The sequence below is a fragment of the Nicotiana attenuata genome, unplaced genomic scaffold (assembly GCF_001879085.1).
Source record: "Nicotiana attenuata strain UT unplaced genomic scaffold, NIATTr2, whole genome shotgun sequence".
Lineage (NCBI taxonomy): Eukaryota > Viridiplantae > Streptophyta > Magnoliopsida > Solanales > Solanaceae > Nicotiana > Nicotiana attenuata.
This window is the reverse complement of record NW_017671101.1, coordinates 271183-293828: the sequence shown is the minus strand read 5'-3', so window position 1 is coordinate 293828 and position 22646 is coordinate 271183. Positions and strand designations below refer to the sequence as shown.

General features: G+C 39.1%; 1 protein-coding gene across 1 annotated transcript; it reads left to right on the top strand.

The window, feature by feature from the left end:
* Window positions 1–446: 446 nt before the first annotated feature.
* Window positions 447–803, top strand: LOC109205926. Its single transcript, XM_019368695.1, has one exon. The coding sequence runs from the start codon at window positions 447–449 to the stop codon at window positions 801–803; it is 357 nt and encodes a 118-aa protein (XP_019224240.1).
* The last annotated feature ends 21843 nt before the right edge of the window (window positions 804–22646 follow it).

The following is a 22646-nucleotide window of genomic DNA, read 5'->3' as shown; positions in this document are numbered from 1 at the left end:
TTTCCGCCATAGCTAACAAGCTTCTAACCTAACATGGTATCAGAGCAGGAATATAGATTTCTTTCGTCACAAGATTTCTTCCGATGGTAACCTTGTTTGAAATCGTCAGGGATTGATTTTGATCGTCGACGTTCAGAGTACGTTCGTGAAATTTGGGGCTACTTTCAATCTCCGTGTTTATTCGAATTTTCGTGCTTGAATCGTCAATAATCTTCAAGTTACTCGAGAGTTTCTGCTGGATTCTCTACCTAGGGTTCATGGCTGAACAAGACCTTACTTCTTCTGGTTTTTAGAAGAAGGCCGGTATCGTTGTTACTCCTAATCACAAGCCTGCCTTGTTATTTTTCATTGTTGATGTTTATTGCATGTACTTGATTTGGATCTATCTCTGATTACTTCAACATACTGCTGTAGTTTCTTAGTGTTAGCTTTAGTTACTGCTGAAAATGGGTAGTGTTATAGATGATGTTAACTCTACTTCACCTTCCAACGGTTTTGCTTCGTTTTCCTTGGATCTCTCACATCCCTTCTATATTCATCCCTCGGATAATCCCGGGAGTCAACTGGTATCTGATCCATTCAGTTGTGGGTTTGTGTTATGGCGTAACAGTATGCTTCTTTCCCTCTCTGCAAAGAATAAACTCAGTCTATTAGATGGCAGAGTCAACCAACCCACTCCTGACTCTCCTTATTATCCATGTTGGGACATGTGCAATGATATGGTTAACGCTTGGATAACTAATTTGGTATCTAGAGAAATAGTTGTTAGTGTGATGTGTTTTACAACTACTAAGGAAGTCTAGAAAGATATAAATGAAAGGTTTGGTCAGTCAAATGGGTCTAAATACATCCAAATACAAAGGGAGATCAGCTCTACTACTCAAGGCTCCTCTGATATAGCTTCTTACTTCACAAAAATGAGGAGTTTGTGGGATGAGCTGAATTCATCATATGTAGGTCCTACTTGTTCATGCGGTGCACTGCCTAAGTTCATAGAGGATCAACAGTTGTTTCAATTTCTTAATGGTCTCAATGAGTCCTACACAACTGTTAAGAGTGCCATTATGTTGATGAATCCTCTTTCACCAATCAACAAAGCTTATAGCCTCCTGCAGCAAGATGAGAGTCAAACAGAAGCTCATTCTGCTACTCCTAACTTCTCTGGTGATGCCACCTCTTTCTTGGTGTCTCCTGGTACTTCTACCTCAAATAGGAACTTCAGTCAAAAGGTTAATTTTGAGGCCAGGAAAATTGATCCAAATGTCTCTTGCAAGTACTACCAGAAGCCTGGCCACACTGTAGACAAGTGCTACAGACTTCATGGGTTCCCTGCTGATTTCAAATTCACCAGGAGTAAGAAGCATGCTTCTTGTGTCCAGACTAAAAGTCCACCCACCACTGCTGTCACTTCCACTTCTTAGCATGCTGATACTTCAGCCCATGGATTCACCAAGGAGCAGTATCAACACATGTTGATCTTGTTCCAACAAGCTCAGATGTCTAATACTTCCACACCTGATGCCTCCAATGTGGATCAATCTGCTTTTGCACACTTTGCAGGTTTGTTCAGTAAGTATGCTGTAGATTCTGAGGGTTCTCATGTGTGTGCGTCCTCTTAATTAGGTGTCAATCCTTGGATCTTAGATATAGGTGCTACTAATCACATGACTCCACACAAACATCTTCTTTTTACTGTTCAACCATTAATCAAGCCTTTTCTTGTCACTTTACCTAATGGATATAAAGCTAAAGTTATATTAATTGGATCTTCGTATCTTAGACATGATATAATTTTACTTCATGTTCTTCTTGTGCCATCTTTTCACTTCAATTTAATATTAGTTCATCAGCTTATCTGTCACCTAGATTGTTCAGCACTTTTTTACCAAAACAATTTGTTCTTTACAGGGCCCTTCTCTGAAGAGGCCACTGGAAATTGGTAAAGCTGCAGGCAGGCTGTACTATCTCCATCCAGATGCTGACCTCTTCCCTGTTCCATCTGGTTCTATGAATGTTTCTTCTTCTAGTACTTTACCAAATTTTGTTTCAATTGTATCTGATAAGTCCAGCCATGTTGTTACACATGTTAATGGTACTCATGATTGTAATCAGTCACATTACCTTAATAAATTGGACTTGTTTTGGCATCAAAGATTTGGACACATGCCTTATTATGGAATGAAAACTATTCCTTTCTTGTCTGATAAAGTATCTTCCAAGCAAAGTTTTATGTGCCCTGTTTGTCCACTAGCAATACAACAGAGACTACCTTTTCCTGAAAGTGTTATATGCTCTTCTGCTCCTGTTTAATTAGTACATATTGATATTTGGGGTCCATACAATACTAGAACTTATAGTGGCTTCAAATATTTTCTAACTTTGGTTGATGATTATACTAGAGCCACATGGACTCACCTTCTTTCTTGCAAGAGCAATGCTCTTTCTGTCCTTAAAGCTTTTACTGTCATGGTCAAAGTTCATTTTAATCATCTGTTCAAACCTTTAAGTCTGACAATGCCTTTGATCTTGGTGGCAGTTCTGAAGCCACCAAGTTCTTCTCAAGCCAAGGCATCCATCAGACCACTATCCTACACACCCCCTCATCAAAATAGGGTGGTTGAAAGGAAACACAAACACTTATTGGAAATATCCAGGGCTCTTCTTTTTTAGTCTAACCTTACCCTTAAATATTGGGGTGACTGTGTTCTAACTGCCACTTACCTCATAAATAGACTTCCTTCTGTTGTTTTGAAGAGTCTTCCCCCCTATGAGAAACTTCTTGGCCTCCCTCCACTTTATGATCACCTTAAATCCTTTGGATGTTTATGCTTTGCCACTTCACCTAAGTTTGGCAGAGATAAATTCCAGGCAAGAGCTATTCCTTCTATATTCTTGGGGTACCCCTTTGGCAAAAGGGGTTACAAACTTCTTAATCTCACTACTCATTCCATTTTCTTTTCTAGGGATGTGATTTTTCATGAACATATCTTTCCCCATAAATCTGATCATCCTTCTGTCTTTCCCTCTTATTCCACATCAGATTTTGTAGATTCTGCAACCTCTTTTCCTTCACCTTCTCCTACTCCTGCTGTTTCTACATCCCAAGACTCTCCTATTCCCTCACTTCCTTCTCCTTACCCTCTATCTGCTTCTCCTTCTGTCATCCCTTCTCCTCCACCTTTAAGGAAATCCACCAGAACAGTAAAACAACCTTCCTATCTCAAAGACTATGTATGTTCTTATGTCTCTTCCTTTAATTCTCTTCCTACCTCTTCCAAGGTATCTTTTGTTGACATACACATACATGAGCCCCAGTTCTACCAGCTGGCTGCCTCACATCCTGCTTGGCAAGAGGCCATGCTAAAGGAATTCCAAGCCCTTGAGGCAAACCAGACATAGGATATTGTCCCTCTACCTCCTCACAAGAAAGCTATTTCTTGTAAGTGGGTTTACAAAATCAAACAAATGGCTGATGGTTCTATTCAGAGGTATAAGGCCAGGTTAGTCATTAGGGGTGACACTCAAATTAATTTTACTGAAATTTTTTCCTCTGTTGTCAAGTTAACCACCATCAAGTGCTTACTCACTTTAGCTGCTAAGTGGGGCTGGACTGTTCTTCAACTTGATGTGAACAATGCCTTCCTTCATGGGGATCTCCATGAAGAGGTTTATATGAAGGCTCCACCTAGTCTTGATGTGTCTGCCCCATCTTCTTCCTCTCCCCTGGTTTGCAGACTCAAGAAGTCCCTCTATGGCCTTAGGCAAGCTTCTAGACAGTGGTCTTCAAAATTGTCTGAAGCTTTGCAATCCAGAGGCTACATTTCCAGCATAAATAAAATATTCTTTATTCACGAAGGTCTCCTCTGATTCTCTCATTGTCTTGGCTGCATATGTTGATGACATATTGCTAGTTGGTAATGATGTTGTTGAGATGAACTCCTTGAAGTCCTTCTTGGGTGCTCAATTCAAAATCAAAGATCTGGGCTCAGTTCACTACTTTCTGGGTTAAGAAATATCTCTTCTTCCTCAAGGTTATGTGATGAGCCAATACAAGTACACTTCTGACGTCTTGTCTGAATTTAGTTGTCAACATTTCTCTCCTATCATGACCCCTTTGGACCCTTCTATGAAGCTGGTGTTAGACATGGGGGAGCCTATTTCTGATCCTAGCTTGTATAGGAGATTGATTGGGAAGCTTAACTTTTTGCAACATACTAGGCCTGATATCTCCTTCTCAGTTCAACATCTAAATCAGTTTCTTCAAAAACCTTAAGTGCCCCACATGTTGGCAGCCTTACATGTTCTCAGGTATTTGCTTAGTGACCCAGCTCAAGGGGTGCTCCTCTCCAGCTCATCTGATTTGTCTCTCACAGCCTACTCTAACTCTGATTGGGCTGCATGTGCCATTTCTTGCAAATTTGTCACTAGTTATTATATTACTCTTGGTGGCAGACCCATTTCTTGGAAAAGCAAGAAGTAGCCAACTATCTCCTTGTCTTCAGCTGAAGCTGAATACAAAGCACTTCGCAAAGATTCAGTTGAGGTTTCTTGGTTACTCATGCTGCTGCATGACCTTGGTTTGTCCATCTCCAGTCCAGTTCCAATCTATTGTGACAACCAGGCAGCTCTTCTTATTTCCAAGAACCCAGCCTTTAACGAGCGCACCAAACATATTGAGATTGACTGCCATTATGTGCGCACTTGCTTGCAGACTCGTCTGATTTCTTTGCATTTTATCTCCAGCACCAACCAGTTGGCAGACATCTTGACCAAGGATCTTCCTGGTCAAGTTCATCATGGTTTACTTTGCAAGCTTGGTGTGTTCTCACCCTCAAGCTTGAGGGGGGGGGGGTGTTAGCCAAGATACATCTCAGGCCCAATTGACACAGGCCCAATCAGATAAGGGAAAGAAGAAGGCCCTTTTATAACTCTTAGCCACATCTATTATATTTTAGACATGTAAATATTTTTACAATTGTTTTTCTTCCTTTACACCTGTAAATATAAATAGTCCCTACACAATAATAAAATGAGTTTTGGTCAATTATATTTTGGCTGACTCACTCGTCTCTCTCTTATTCTCTTAACCCTTCTAGGGTTTTCTTCTGCCATTTCTGCCATAGCTAACAAGCTTTTAACCTAACACGTTTTTATATAATTGAGCCGTTGGATTTCTCTACTTGTTCAACTACGTGTTTGTTACTGTTGATTGAATGACCATCAATTGACTGTGCCTATTTAGTGTGTACTGCTCGAGAGAGAGTACGCATTTAGGTAGTTGTTGAACAACATCACTCCTAACGTATGTGAGAGATTAATACGGAGGGTTTAAAGGCGGGATTAGAGATAACGAAACCTTGTTCCGATCATAATGAGCGGTGAATTTGTGCCAACTAGTGTAGTTCGAGAGAATACATCTAGTAAATTGTGGTAGCTGCTCGAGAGATAATTATGACAACTAGAGTACTCACGATCGGTAGAGAAAATTTAGGCGAAATTTATAGAAGACATAGCGGGAAGGATTCCGACAATTGGGGAAATCATAACTCTAGACCTCCTTAATCTTATCTCCAACCCTAATTTTGTTAGTTGATAATTATATTGCTTTTAGTATTTGTTGATTAAATAGTTTAAAATAAAAATTACAATCTTTATAACTAGAAAATTATTTGAACTTGTATTTCTTAGAAATACTGAACAATTGTAGCTAAGCCTTAGTTCTCTATGGGATTCGACTCCAGACTTTTAGACCGGATATTATATTTGCAGCGACCGCTTATCCTTTTTAGGACTAGAGTTGGGCGTGATCAAATTTTGGCGCCGTTGCCGTGGAACTAATGGTGTAGCTATAGGTGTACATATTTCTAGGTTTCAAATTTGAACTTTTATTTTATTTTTTTCTTAGTATTTGATTTTTTTTTTAATTTTTAGTTTTACTTGTTTATTTGAGAAACATGGCATCTTGGAATTATCGGAGTTTCGATGTTGGTAATTCTACTATTGATCTTCCTAATGCTTATTATGGAGGAAATCACCCATGGCAAAATTATCAAAATATTCCCGAGAGCGAGTTATGTGCACCAACTCAATCTTATGTGTGGAATGTTTGTGATATGTGTGGTGGTCAAGATGGTCACTTTCATGGTTGTGCTTATATTTCTTATCTTCCCCAACCCTTTACTTTGATGGTTCTTATTTTTCTTGTGAAGTTAATAGGAACAAAGAACCCAGAGATGATGCCCTGAAAGAGATCAAGGATATGATAAGGTGCCTTGTGGAACAAAATAATGAGAAACAACTGCATATACAAATGTAAGATGCTACTATTCGCAGCTTGGAGGCACAAGTGATTCAACTAGTTGAAGCATTTAATGCTCAACAAGCCAATATTGGGGATAGTAGTCAAGAAGTTCATGAATTAGATACTGATATTTAGGTGCTAATGGAGGAGGTCAGAGTAGAACACCAACAATCTATCCAACTAGAATTTAAAGATGCCGATGTTGAAGAAGTAATATTAGAGTCAGCCAAGGACGACATTGAAAATACAAATTTAGTTGACTCTAGTGTGATTTGTATTGAGGAGGTCAAAAATCTTGAAGTTCATGTATTTAAGCGCGTAGGACCTTATTCCAAACACTTCTCTACATTATGCTCAGATGGTGAAATGAAAATTGATCCTTATTAGCATAAAAAGGAGTCAAGGGCAGAGGTCGATGAACCTTATATTTTGAAATTTTCAAGGCCATCTAGGCAAGGTGACACTCCTTGGCCGAGAACCAAAAAGTGCATGAAAATCTATTAAACTTTGGCTCGGAAAAATTTGTACCACTCCAAGCGCATAATCATTAGCATGAATCAAAACTTGGGGTTCAATTTATAAGCTCGAGGTGGAGGCAAAAAAAGTGATTCGCGTGGTGCCTCGGCGTTAAATCAAGCACTTGTTGGGAGGCAACTAACTTTATTGCTTGCTTTTATTTTTAAATCTTTTTTTTATTATTATATTGCATTATTTTTATAGTGTTGTTCTTATTTTCTAGGAGCATGAGAAGCAAAGCTAAGGAAGGATACAAAACCAAGCTAGATTTTAGAACTAAGTGTGGGGTGCCCGCACAAAGAACCAAGTCTGGGAGAAGTCTGAGTACCCATGAGCTACTAATGCTTCGGCCTTTGGCCTACTATGGAGTTTCTTTTACCCTCTTATATTTGTAGGTGTATATTGGGGACAATGCACAATTTTAAGTGTGGGGCGAAGAGACTGTTTGGGTGTGTTCCTATGCTATTTTAGTTGTGTTATTTTATGTATGTTAAAAAAAAATAAAAAATAAAAAGGTAGAAATAATCCCTCTTGGTTTTTCTTATGGCCACGGTTCTTTTCCAAGGGATGAATTTTTGAACCGGGTAGTATTTTTTTTCTTGTAGGTAAAAGTTTTAAAAAAGTTTTGGACTTTTCCAACGATGGACTTCCTAGACAATTTTCTTGAGGGTTTAAACTCCAAAGAAAAAAAGATTGTTTTTTTTCTATTTGAACTAATAATGGAATGGGAAGAACTTGAGTATCTATGCTTTTTGGCATATTTTATACAAGGCTTAGAGGTGGAGCATTGAACTAAGTACTTTCTTCATGATCTTTGTAAGTATATGCCTTGAAAATATATGTGGCTTTCTTTTGACGCCGAGGCTCATTTTTTGACTCTTGTGATTAATTCTCGTGTGCTTAAAATTTATGATGACTGTGCTAGTTGCTTTAACTTGAGAGTCCAGTCTGAGCCGTCTTGAGTAAGTCATGTGCATTATGTGAGGTGAGATTTTAGTTTACTCTGTTCCATCCTTGCTAGTCTAGAATTTGCCCCGTGTGCGAGTCAAAGAAAAATGATTAAGTCTTGTACGTTTGAGAGGTGATATAGTCTTTCTTTGATTGACCATTTAGCCCATTTGCCAACCAGTGGTGATATTATCCATAGTCACCCCTTTTGAACCTGTAGACCTTTTATTTGGCAACCACATAAGAAGTCGAATCCCCTTTGTTCTTAAGCGAATCTTGTTAAACCTTTACCTCCGAAAGTACTTAACTAGCTAGAAGAGTAAAGAAAGAGATTGGGTAGCTTTTTTGTGGAACCACAGAAAGGCCGACAAGGTGTACTTGTGTATAAATATTAAAAAAAGGTACTAGCCGGAGATACCAAATTAAGGAGAGTGTAAAAAAGAAAAAAAGAGAAAGTAGAAGAAGAAAAAAAAGAGAGAGAAAAAAAATGAATAACACCTCCCATATCTCTGTCATGGCTAGTAACTATCTATATGTTGATGTGCTTAGGAGGGTTAGTCACTGTTTTCTCAAATATATCCTACATGTCCTTTACCCTACATTACAATCTATAAAGTCCTACTTGGTCCTAGACTTTGCAAGCTTAGATTAGTATTGACTTACACTACGGGCAAGCCTATGGTACGAACTTGGGTGGCATTAGAGTTTATTTGTGAGAGTGAGAAAATTCTTCCGATATGAGAGTCCTTAAAATATACTTGAACTTGTATTTGAGTGTGTGGACTACTTCTCTCTGTGGTTTGTTGGTGAGGGCATATGATTTGCAAAGGATTGGTTGAGACCTTGATTTTTGAGTTGGCACAAGGAGTGAGTCATATTTTGGAATGTATTAGAGTCAAGTTTTGAGGCGAGGCTGTCAGAAAGAGTCACATGAATATTTTAAATGATCTTGGCATGTGTTTAAAACTTGAGGAAAGGTATGAAAAGTGCATATGCTGGGTTCTAAGCGTTGTTATAAATCGTTGTCATTGTGATGCTTGAGTATGTTTTAAAAGGTATTTCTTGCCTATGCCCTTAATTTTAAGTTGCTCGAGGACGAACGCGAGTTTAAGTGTAGGGTGGTGATAAAGGATGAAAAGTCCATGTTTTGAGTGTGTTTGTGTATTATTTCTTGTGTGAGTTGGGAGAGCTCACATCGCTTTTGAAGTGAAAATATGCTCATTACATGTTTCTTATGGGTAGGAACAAACTTATGCGTAAAAGGATCAAATAGGAGAAAAATTGGTGAAAAATGAGTTGAAGAGAAAAATCCCAGACAACCAAGTGAGTTTCACTTTGCCAAACCGGGACCGGAGCAAAAGAAACCAGAAAAGTCCGGGACAGCGAAGCGAGGTTCACTTCTCCAGACCGTGACCAGAGCAGAAAAAATCAGCTTTTCCAATCCGAATTAGGAGAAGGAAAATCCGCCCGTTACAAACCCTAGTCACTATAAATATATCCTAAAACGTGCTTTTAAGGGAGCGACACTACTTTGGAAGGAGAGAAGACTTTGGGGAGGCAAGAACACGCTAAGAGCAAGAAAGAGAAGGATTCAACTTCACGTTTTCCCTCTTTTTTCCTCTATTTCCATTATTGGTTATAAATTCTAGTATTGTAGTTTTGCATACTATTATGAATAGCTAATTTATTTTCTAGGGTTCTGATGGAACTGTCACGATCCAAACCGCAGGGCCGCGATGGGCACCTGCTGCCTTACTCAATTGAGTACCAATATAACATATCTTTCTTATCATACCATCATGGGTAAATGGGCCAAAAGGGCCGTCATGAGATAATTAGAAAAAAACATAAGGGAATACTAGACATAGGACGACCCAACATGATATAGTAACTTATACATGTGAAATACGGGCCTATAAGGTCGACATGATCATTTGTATACTCAAAATATAGGCCGACAATGCCATACAAGTATCCATATATATGACATCTGTCTACAAGCCTCTAAGAGTACATAAATGTCATAAAGTTCGGGACAGGGTTCCGCCATACCAATAAATATATGTCCAAATCATACTGACCAAATAGGCAATTTCGGAGCAAGTGGAGTGCACAAACACCTTCAGCTGAGATGATAGCCTACTAAGAGGACTCTCAACCTGTCTATCGGGAGTTGCGGGCATAAAATGCAGCGTCCCCAGGCAAAAGGGACGTCAGTACAAATAAAGTAATGAGTATGTAAGGCAAGAAAGCAGTATATAAAAGACTAGCTGCAACACTTAAACTCTCGTTCGTCCTCGAGCAACTTAAAATTAAGCGCATAGGCAAGAAATACCTTTCAAAACATACTCAAGCATCACAATGACAACAATATATAACAACGCTTAGAACCCAGCATATGCACTCTTCATACCTTTCCTCAAGTTTTAAACACATGCCAAGATCATTTAAAATATTCATGTGACTCTTTCTGACATCCTCGCCTCAAAACTTGACTCTAATACATTCCATACTATGACTCACTCCTTGTGCCAACTCAAAAATCAAGGTCTCTACCAATAATTTGCAAATCATATGCTCTCACCAACAAACCACAGAGAGAAGTAGTCCACACACTCAAATACAAGTTCAAGTATATTTTAAGGACTCTCATATCGGAAGAATTTGCTCACTCTCACAAATAAACTCTAATGCCACCCAAGTTCGTACCATAGGCTTGCCCGTAGTGTAAGTCTATACTAATCTAAGCTTGCAAAGTCTAGGACCAAGTAGGACTTTAAAGATTGTAATTTAGGCACCCCTAGTACTTCTAATAATAAAGTCATTTGTGAAAGTTCCGCGTTTGCTCGTTTCGTTTGTATTATATGGATCATGCCAAAAGGAAAGAAGGGATAGCCATAATATAACTTAAATCCATTGATTCCTTAATACCTTCCAAGCAATTCTTCAAATAATTCAACTCAATCTACCATAGCATAAGGAGATTAAAAATCAGTGTTGAGTAAAGGCTAAGCCCGCAACTTAAACTAGTAGCTCATTTATGTAAATTTGGGCAGCATCTCCCCTGTAACAAGGGCCTCCTCCAATACCATATACCAACAACAATGACCAGAGAAATCTATCAACACATAATTATCAATAACAAGACACCGTATAACAACAACAAGTCACAACTACTTCATGGCGAGCGACAAGCTCCAATTGGAATCCGTATACCCCATATCACTCATTATAGACTTCTTACTTTAACTTAATAGTATCATTAACATGATAATTGTCACGACCTAAAATTTCCACCATCGGGACCGTGATGGCGCCTAACATTTCACTTGCTAGGCAAGCCAATGTTAGAACATATTATCCATTTTTAAACAGTTGAGTTAACTAATGAGAAATAACTGAGATAACTGAAATTAAAATAAGATATAAATACGGAAGCTAAAACTATAAACATCTGCTACAAATCCCTGAATCCGATGTCACGAGTGCACGAGCTACTAGAATAGTACATATAAGGGTCTGAAATAACATAAAGCTATCTGAAAAGAAAATACACAGCAAAATAAAAACAAGAAGGGGACTCCATGAGCTGCGGGTGCTGAGCAGTTGTACCTCAAGTCTCCGCAGGCTGTCCGATCCGAGCTCTCTAGTAGTCGCTGTTGGGATCGACTCCAAAATCTGCACAAGAAGTGCATAGTGTAGCATCAGTACAACCGACCCCATGTACTGGTAACTGTCGAGCGTAACCTTGACGAAGTAGTGACAAGGCTAAGGCGGGTCACCAACACTACAACCTGTGCGCTGTATATAATAATGACAGAAAATGGAAATGCAGAACAAGATTTAACAGTCAATTATAAACAAGAACTACAGCCTCAAGAAAAGAACCAGTGTCGTCCAAAATTACCAATCCTTAGCATTTCAAATGTGAACACTGTGTTGATACCCACTTTTCCCTGTATATTTCAATATGGAAAATACATTCAAAATAGCCTGTATATGCATATATAAGCATGTCCCAATGTTTTACTATTTTCCCCTACTTTTCAAAGATTTTTAAATTAATTTATTGCTTTATTTTTATCAGGAAAAACCCAATAATTACTCCAAAAAATATCATTTTGGTGATTTATTTATTGGATCATCATACCTATACTAAAATATAGCTAACATAACTTTCGCATATTTTTGTAAATTTGCTTAGTATTTTTTAAAGCTAAATTGCATATAATTGCAATATTAGCCTCTTTTATGATTTAATCGTGTTTGTATTTATAAAATTAACTCCAATATTTTTATTTAATAATTATGTATTATTAATCATTTTAGTACTTTTAATTTATTCCCAAAAATTATTTTACTATTTTTTGTATAAAATAAACAAGGGAAAATGGCTATTTAAATATTAGCCCATTTTCATTTTCAATTTTGGCCTGATTTGGCACCCAATTGAACCCAATCCTAAAACCCAATTACCCAGCCCAAATCTTAAACTACCCGACCCACGACCCTTTAAAAATAACCCGCTCGGATCCCTATTCAATTCAGATCGTTGATCACAATGATCAACGGCCACCATTTAACCTTTCATTTTTTAATTTACCATTACCCCCAAAGCCTAGTCATTTTGCGCCTGCAGCCGCCCTTGAATTCCCCCTTTCTCCAAATTCTCTCTAGCTCCCTCAGAAACCCTAGTCGTCTCCCTCCACTTCCACCCTAAAATCACCTGAATTCGTGGCTTCCAAAGCCATTAAAGGCCTGTACCTGCCTCCTATGACTCCTACATGCCTGGTTACTATGGTTTCGAGGTCAGACCTTGAATAGCTTGGCCCAGACTTTGTTTCATTCGAGTTCCATGGCTGTCTCCGACCTTGCTCCGGCCAGCCATAGCTGTTCAAGCCTGATCTTGACTTCTCCTGCTTAGACCAATGACTTTGTTGATATTTTTGCCTGATTCTCTTTGTTGATTTTTTTGCCTGATTCTCTTGTCTTTCATCTCCATACTCGATTGATGGTGAAAACCCCAAAATTTGGGGTTCATTCGAGTTTTGAGACTGTTTGCTATGCGATTTGCTTGTTCCTCATCTCTGAATTTGTTTGATTTCGAAGCCCTAATTCCTTTGGACCTATTCGAGCTTCTGAAAACTGCTTCGTCTATTTGAAGTTGCTCGACTGGATTCAAAGTCCTGGTTTCAACTTCTGTTTCTCTATGTGATTTGGTTTCTTGCAATCTTTGAACTAAACTATACTTTCCAGAAAGGTCTTTTACTTGACTCTTTTGCATGCTTCTAATACCCTCTTCTCCCTATTACTAAGTTGACCTATGTGACTACCATGTTTCACTCTCTACAGACTTTGTAATTATTATTACTGCTTCTCTTTGCCATGGTTTAACCTCACATGCCTAATGTTTGTGCACTCTTTATATATGCTAAATTTCTCTCTCAAAATAACCCTTAATTGTGGACTGATTTCAGACCTCCTTGTGCAAGTCTGATTGATTCTTTCCTTGTTTTGCTAATTTCCCTGTTTCTTAGGTTGATTTGAAAACTTTCCTTAGCCTTTCGATTCTCCTATTTCTGACATTGTTTATTTGTATTTTCGAATCCCTGACTCCTTGATTTACTATGTGCTGATTGATTTATCGTGTTTCTTACCTTATTTGGTTAACCGTGTATTTCAAAGATTCTTCATTAATTCTTCCCTTAATTTAACTCCTATGTATTTACCTCCAATTGTCTAATTTGCACAAGATGTTTACTTGATCTCCTTCCTTAATTAAAGGAAGTCCATATACAGATTGATTTTAATTGGTACATAGTTCCATAATTACTACTAAACTATGATTCTTGCCTTATTTATGCACCTGTTTTCAAACTATAAATGCCCTGCACTCTCATTAACACAACACACACGAACACTCTTAGTTTTCTGAACTCACACTCACATTAAAAAAAAAGCGTTCTCTCTTGTTACTTGTACTGTGGCCTGTTTTTCAAAGTCTTGCTACGGCTTTTACTGTATTTTGCCTCCTTGAAACTGGTATGTACTGATTAAGATTTTCAGCAATCACAAACAATGTGTTTATTTAATACCTTTACTTGCATGTCTGCCTACTATTTGTGCTCAGTTCAGCGTTTGCTTTAACATGCTATAATCTTCTCCTTTTATGAATCCCAAACCCCCATACCCCGATGTGTTTCATATTAATGGTTTGTTTGAGGCATGACAGTATTAAATATTATTGTCTACGGCTCAAACTTGATTCCCCTGGAATCATAACCTCTATGTCACCATCATGTGTTGTGTATTCTTGCTGATTCTGTAAGCATAACAACACTCTCTATTGCTGTGTGTGCCCAGGATTAGCTAATGCTTAAGTACATAGGCTCTTTGAAAATTTCCCCAATCCCTGAACCCTTTGTATGACTTGTTTATGACTGTTTCCCAGCCCCCTTCTCCCTCTTCTGTACTTTCTTAGTTCTTTAAAACTCTGTTTTCTTCACTTGCACTCTCTCTTAGACTTAAGTTCCGCCCCCCTCTTGTGAGCCTTGCCTTGGGACCCTTTGAGTTCCCTCTGAACTTGGACACTTGAGGGCTGGCACTTCCACACTGCACTTGTCCTCTACTCTGGTGATGCAATTTGGGTGTGAGCACTGCCCGGAGTCCCATTGAGGCTCTTAGGGAACTCTGACACACTCAAATAGGTGAAAGGCTTTGGTTCAATGGTCTTTGAGTTGGTCTATCTCATAATTCAGACAGGAAGTCTGAATCAGGATCTCCTTTGATTGTACTTTTTTTTTTACTTTTTTTCTGATGTAATTTTATTCATTCTGGTTTGTGATAAGTTGTAATAAATGCTTGGGGCTGTCTAGTGAAAAATAGGGATGGGTAACTATGCATGCGAAGGGTAGAAAATCATGCCTATAGGTCTATTACAATTCTGCACATGCAAATACATATAGAAAATCATGCCTATAGGTCTATTACAATTCTGCATATTCAACTCCGCCTAGAAATCATGCCTGTAGGATTGTTCCAACGCCATTCAAACTGCATTTAGATACCTTGTCTATAAGATTCAACTTCTGCATTTAGATACCATGTCTATAAGGTTCAACTTTTGCATTTAGATACCATGTCTATAAGGTTCAACTTCTGCATTTAGATACCATGTCTATAAGGTTCAATTTCTGCATTTAGATACCAGGTTTATAATTTTTAAAACAAGTCCTGCATCTAGAAACCACGTCTATAAGTGTCTAAAATCAGCAATATGTAGAAAATATGCCTATAGGAGTTTCTAAATGAATCTGATTCGCCTCACTCAGTGTTAGATATAAAATCAGTAATAATGGATACTGTCAGTTGCAGAACTTGTAATCATTTCGTTTAAATTCAGCCTCTCATTTATAATTTGAATCCCTCGCTTAACCAAAGTTTAGCAAGCATGCCTATAGGGTCTTCAAGCAATTCATTCAAATTTTAATGTCTTATTACCTTCTAAATTCAGCAGATATCATGTCTATAGGACCCCGTCTTAACACTTAGGCAAGCCATAGGGTAAAACTATAAACTGAATCTGTTTTAACAATTACAACCAGTAGGCAGGCCTGATTCGGGCTTCTTATCTGAACTATGTAATGAACCAGTCTGCCTCAACTCTTAAATTCTCTCTCACATTTAGTATTTAATCAGACCTAAACAGTATGTGAAAGTCATGCTAATTATGTGCTTTTCTGTTCAAGGATGTATAATTAAGCCCCTGTTTGTTTATATGCTTTTCCTCCTAAAATGTGCAATATGTGTTTTGTATGTCACCTTAGACTTTTTACCTTTCGAAACCTCAAATAAGCCCAATATCCCTCCCCTTTTAGGATTAGTAGTCATTAGTGCGTCCGGGACTGATAGGATTGGGGCGGGTAATAGCATGCAATAAGTAATCGAGACCATTCCGCGCTTTAATACCTTAACGGGATGGGAAGGGTAGATATGGATATGATGACCACGCGATAATGTCACGTGTAGCCCCTCATTGAGGAGTGATTACCGGGCATTGTGTGGGGTGATCCATATTATTAATAAACCTAGGACCCCTCTCCCTTTATTCTTTATTTCTTTCATTTTAGCATTTTAACTCTTCATTTTTAAAATCAGCTTTTCTAATTACTCTTTCAAACCTTGTTTACTTTCAAACCTTTATGTGATGAAATCCCTTCCTATTTGAGCCTTATTTGCTTATATGTTGATTGTAACCAAATTCACAATAATTGTCTGGCCGGGAACCACACTAGTGGTTTCTGAGGGGTGCCTAACACCTTCCCTTTAGAATAATTTCAAGCCCTTATCCTATATCTAGTTATTCAAATCGAACTCTTCTGGTGTCCTAATGCACCCTAATCATTAGGTGGCGACTCTTCAAAATTGCAAAACCCATTTCTCAAAAGGAACGAGTTGTCCCTACCAAATGTCAAAAACCCGATTTCGCGAGAAAAAGGGGGCACGACATCCGTTTGAAGCAGTGGGCTCAATCGGACCAATAACATCCATTCCCCAGGCGGCGAATGGCCAAGGTGAGCTTGTTGCATTGAGCTCATTCGGCGGCACTTTTATCATATCGGCATGCACTTGACATTGAAAGCATTTGCGGACATACTGAATGCAATCCGTCTCCATGGTCATCCAAAAGTAACCTGCCCTGAGTATCTTCTTAGCCAAGACGAAACCATTCATGTGTGGGCCACAGGTCCCAGCGTGTACATTCTCAAGAAGTTTAGAAGCTTGCTTTGCATCGACACGCCTTAGTAAACCCAAATCAGGAGTTCTTCTATACAAGTTCCCTCCGTTGTGGAAGAAGTGATTTGACAATCTCCGGAGTGTGCGTTTCTGAGTGTGATTTGCATGCTCCGGGTATTCACCTTTCCATAAGTACTCCTTAATGTCATGGAACCAAGGCCTTCCATCCATTTCTTCTTCAACATGAGCGCAATATGCCGGCTGATTATGGATTCTCACCGAAATAGGATCAATGTAGTTCTTATCTGGGTGTTGTATCATAGATGACAAAGTGGCCAATGCGTCGGCAAACACATTCTGAATTCTGGGCACATGTCGAAATTTTGTCTTCGTGAACCTCTATCTCAATTCCTCCACATGGTGCAGATATGGCAATATCTTGGAATTCTTGGTGGCCCACTCTCCTTGTACTTGGTGCATAAGCAAATCTGAATCACCGATCACCAGCAGCTCCTGAATGTTCATGTCGACTGCCATGTTGAGTCCTAGTATGCAGGCTTCATACTCTGCCATGTTGTTGGTGTAGGGAATTCTAAGTTTAGCAGATACCGGATAATGCTGACCCGTTTCTGATACCAAAACTGCCCCAATGCCTACTCCTTTAAAATTTGCAGCTCCATCGAAGAACATCCTCCACCCGTCATATGCTTCGGTAATGTCTTCCCCTACGAACGACACTTCTTCATCAGGAAAATATGTTTTCAAAAGGTTTGTATGCTCCTCCCACCGGATTTTCAGCAAGGTGATCTGCCAATGCTGTCCCTTGACCGCCTTTTGAGTTACGTAGACGATGTCGAACTCACTTAGTAGTATCTGCCTCTTAGCCATCTTCCCGGTCGGCATGATATGAGGTATGTAGTGTAGGCGCAGAAGTAGTGCCTCAACTTCTGAGCTATCCAAGTCAAAGCACAGCAAGTGCGTTCCAGTAGGGAGTACCGTGCTTCGTAAGGTGTGAACTTCTTACTCAGGTAGTATACGGCCTGCTCCTTCCTTCCTGTCTTGTCATGTTGTCCCAAAACACATCCGAAGGCTCCATCCAATATAGACAGATAGAGTAACAAAGGTCTTCCTGGTTCTGGCGGGACCAGAACTGGCAGTGTGGATAGGTACTCCTTGATTTTGTCAAAAGCTTTCTGACAATCCTCGGTCCAACTTGTCTCGGCATTTTTCCTCAGCATCTTGAAGATGGGTTCACATATGACTGTGGACTGTGCTATGAAGCGACTGATATAATTGAGATGCCCTAGGAAGCTCATCACATCCTTTTTGCTCCTGGGCGGCGATAACTCCTGAATAGCCCTGACTTTTGACGGATCTAGTTCGATCCCTTGGCGGCTGACAATGAACCCCAATAACTTTCCTGCGGGAACCCCGAATGCATATTTGGCGGGATTCAGTTTCAAGTTATACCTCCTTAGTTTGTTGAAGAACTTTCTCAAGTGTGTTATGTGGTCTGCGGCCCTCTTGGATTTGATGATGACGTCGTCCACGTATACCTCTATCTCCTTGTGTATCATATCATGGAAGATGGTTGTCATGGCTCTCATGTAGGTAGCCCCAGCATTCTTTAGACCAAATGGCATCATCTTGTAACAGTATACACCCCATGGTGTAATAAAGGCTATTTTCTCCGCGTCCTCTTCGTCCATCCAAATCTGGTGATAACTCGCGAAGCAATCTACAAAAGATTGGAGTTCGTGCTTGGCAAGTTATCGACCAGGATGTGTATGTTTGGCAGTGGAAAGTCGTCTTTGGGACTTGCTTTGTTTAAATCCCGATAATCAACACCTACTCTGACTTTTCCATCTTTCTTTGGAACTGGCACAATGTTGGCTAACCAAGTTGGATACTCAACCATCCTGAGAACTTTGACTTTGATCTGCTTGGTAACCTCCTCCTTGATTTTCAGGCTCATGTCTGGTTTGAACTTTCTGAGTTTCTGCTTCACCGGCGAGCACATTGGATTGGTAGGTAACTTGTGAGCCACTATGGACGTGCTCAAACCTGTCATGTCATCGTATGACCATGCGAAAATGTCCTCATATTCTTTTAGGAAATGGATGTACTCTTCCTTCTCAGTTGGTGATAAGTCAATGCTGATGCGAGTCTCTTTGACGGTCTCCGCATCCCCCAGGTTTACTGCTTGTGTTTCGTCCAGGTTGGACTTCGGCTTATTCTCAAAGTTTTCCACCTCTCTGACAACTTCCTTGGGTATTTCGTCTTCTTCATCCAAATCAATATCCTTATGTTGCATTGCCTCATTACATGTCACAGTCACCGGTTCATCAGGAATAGTAATAATAACGCTGTAGAAAGAAAAGTGTAGAAAATAGTAATGAATAATAAAGAGCAAATGCATTTGATTAAAATTAAACAACATTCAGACAAACACGGCTCGATGAATCGAGCATTTATTTTGAAACAAAACAAGTCCTTAAAACAAAGTTACTAAAAATTTTAAATGCCTTGAATGCCTATAGAAATAAAATCTGCCAAGCTACCTAGGGACTCGGCGGGCCCGGGATGGTGTGGCGGTCCAGTTTCTGAGAACAGTTCCCTTCTCCACAGCCTGAATAGTGAGGCCTTCTTCCTCCACCTCCTTAATTATCGCACTGCAGTCCATGTCTTCATCCTCCAAGAATAAATTCTTCAACCCCGCTAGTGCTTACTCTTCTGCAGTCCCCCACATACTATCAGCTTGGTGAAAAACTTGTTCCAAACGTGGCACTGGTTGCTCAAGAAGGTAGTATGGTCCACGCCATTGAGGTCACCAATCATTATACTCTTCCCATGTGTATTGATATCCGAGCCCAAAGGTAGTACCATGACTCTTCAACTGTATCGGCTTAGTGATGCCTTGGAGATTCTTCCCAAGCCCTTTGCCGGGTTTGTCGCACCCCCCTTTTTCCTCCTCGCAGTACACGCCCGGGTTTCGACATTTCTTGGTGAAAATAACTCTTTTCCTTTTGGGAATTGGGTTTTTGAAGAGTCACCACCTAACGAGTTATGGTGCGTTAGGGCACCTAGAGAGATTAACTCTTGGATGGGTTTGCATTACCAGAGACTTAGAGTAAGGGCTCGAAATAACCTCGAGGGGAAGGTGTTAGGCACCCCTCTTGGTCCACAACTGTGGGTCTCGGCGGAACTTATATTTACGAATTAGTCCAAATAAATACTTGAAACAAATAATTACGAATAAGGCATGTTTGGTATAACTTAAATAATAAGACATAGGTTTTGGACAAGTTGTATTATAAAACAAAAAGGAATTTTGAAAAGGAGGAGTCCTAGGTTGATTAGCCTATAGGATCACCCTACACAATGTCCGGTAAACGCTCCTCAATGAGGGGCTACACGTGACTTTAGCGCGTAGTCATCATATCCCATATCTACCTTTCCCATCCCCTAAGTGGTCATTCAGAGCGAACTATAGGTGGTTCGAGACAGACCCCTAAGGTTTTAAAGGTGAAAATACTAAGGCGACAAGCAAGAACAATTAGGACTTTGGCACATAAGATAAAAGGGAGCAATTAGAGGCTCAGGTTCACCTCCTCAAACAATACACATAGGCAGCACGACTCAAGCACAATAAGGGCCTTTTGTTAAACAGTATCCTAAGGCATGATGTCTAAGTGAAATATACAGAAGACAGACAATTTATTTTGTAAACTCAGAAGTAATGACCCTAGCATGTTGCCTACTGAATTTTTTTTTAAAAAACCTGTTAAACCAGAACAACAATAAGTCACAGAAACAGTTTCAGAGTTGCAAGATTTGAAAACATCCTATAGGCTTGCCTATACACGGAATACTGATGACTACATTTTATATAGTGAAACAAGGCAGGTCTTTAAAACAAACTCTTTTGATCCCTATAGGCATGCTGTCTAATGATAGATTGAGGCAGTTTTTGAAAGAATTGTTTTAGGGAAAATAGACCATTAATTAACTAGTTTCGAAGTGAGCTAATCATTAATCGAATTGATTTATTTTAAAATAAACTAGTTGAGATCTGTAGGCAAAATTTCGGTGGCGTTCCTTATAGGCATGATGACAAATAAAAAACATGTAAACACTTGTTATAACGGAAGCTGGATTGGGATTATATCCTATAGGCATGGCATCTACTTGTTAAATTGATTTTAATACCTACAAGCATGATTTCTATTATGGAATCCTTGAGACCTATAGGCATGATTTTTAACATGGTAAAGCAAGCATAGCAAAAAAAATGTGAAGTCCTATAGGCATGATCTGTACCCGTACTACCCCACAGACATGTAACTACCCCCCCTTTCACTAGTTGCCCCAATATTCGTTTACAAATTATTACAGACCATATGAATGAATTACATAAAAAGATAAGAAAATAAGAAGTTATTCTATAGGGAGCCTACAGATAGGCCCAAATTTCCAAAGCCTCCAATAGCCTTAATGCCCAAATTCCATAGACAATGTCATAGTCTAGGTGCATCAAAATTCTCTATAGATCTCAAGGATCCCTGGAAGTGCTTACACCTAGACTTGGTAACCAAATTGAATAAGTGCATTGTGGAAAGGCCAGCCTCAGTATGCCAGTGTTCAGAGGGTTCTCAAGAGGATCCCAAGGCAATACACATACTGGAGGGGAAGAACCTATTGACTTAGGAGTAGAGTGAGAGTGCTTGACACAATTTGAAAGGTCTTAGTAGGAAAACAGTATTAAAAGGAGGTTTGTTTGAAATAATTTGTGGAGTAGAAGAGGGAGTCATGCGGTAAAACAACTTTGAAAAGAGAGAGTTACATGATTAGACAACAACAAATCAAACATGGAGCCCAAAAACACATCAGCAATACTCATAGGACCAAAACAGGAGGAAAGAACCTATATACAAGGGTGATGGGATTGGGGATACATAGAGCACATGATTGTAAACACATAGCAGGCAAAGGTCTTAGGAATTGGTACAAATATGCTCAGACACAACTGATCAGCCATAGTCACAGAACCAGCAATGCTTAAGGGGTTTAGTATAGGATCCACATGATTTAAGATCAATCTCAAAACCATACAAGTTCAGGAGTGCAGACTACTTCACAAGGAGACTCATACCAGGAACTAGATAGAGCAAAATCACAGGGAGACAGACTACATAGAGGGGGGTAACATGTTCATACTGATCCTGAGTAAGGGGAGTACACAGCATGCAAATCATGTAATCCTATTAACTGCAAGTTTCACAGCAAAATCATAAGTAAAAGCAAACTAGAAATAGGATGAACTGAAGCAATAAAAGAACCATATTGTTGTCGGAACTTGAATTGAAACTAGAACATACTAGTAAAGAACACAGTAAACAAAGGTGAAGGAGCAGGAGAGCAGAATAGAAAACAAAATGTTCGTGTATTTGTGTTAATGAGAGAGTGTGTATATATAGCAGTTTGAAATTAGATAAAAATAAGGTAAGAATCATAGTAACATAGTAATTGTGGAACAAAAATCAATTAGAGCAAAATCAGGACAGGTACTCCCTTAAGTTAAGGGAATTAATTCAAACGGTAATAATAAGTAACAGATAAGGAAAGAAATTAGTGTATGACTAATAAGGAAAGATTCAAATTTAGTAAGTATAGGGTAAACAATTAGGCCTAAGTTCAGAACACTCTAATTAAGGAAATAGTCAGTAAGAATAAAGTACCACAGCAGACAAGGTAGGTGAATCAGTTAATTCGAATAGAAGAGGTAGAAATTGAGGGTTCAAAGGAAGGTCTTTCAATCAAACCATAAAAATAGGGAATCCAGAATCAATCAAATAGGAAGTCACGATTCAGTATTCAGCATATAAATAGAGAAGATAAGAATAACCAGACATAGCAAACATGCGGGTTAAACAGTATCAATAGAAAGAGGCAAGTCTGAGCAGTTAAGATGATCATAAGCACATAGAGGTGATATAAGTTAGGCATAAGAAACTCAATAGAAATACATTCGAAGCAAGATAGTAATAGAAACTCAAACAAGAACAGGCTAGTCACAAAAACAAACGAAGAAAACCTAGAAAAATTAGGGTTTTCAACATAGGCAAGTTGAAGTGGTAGTAAACTC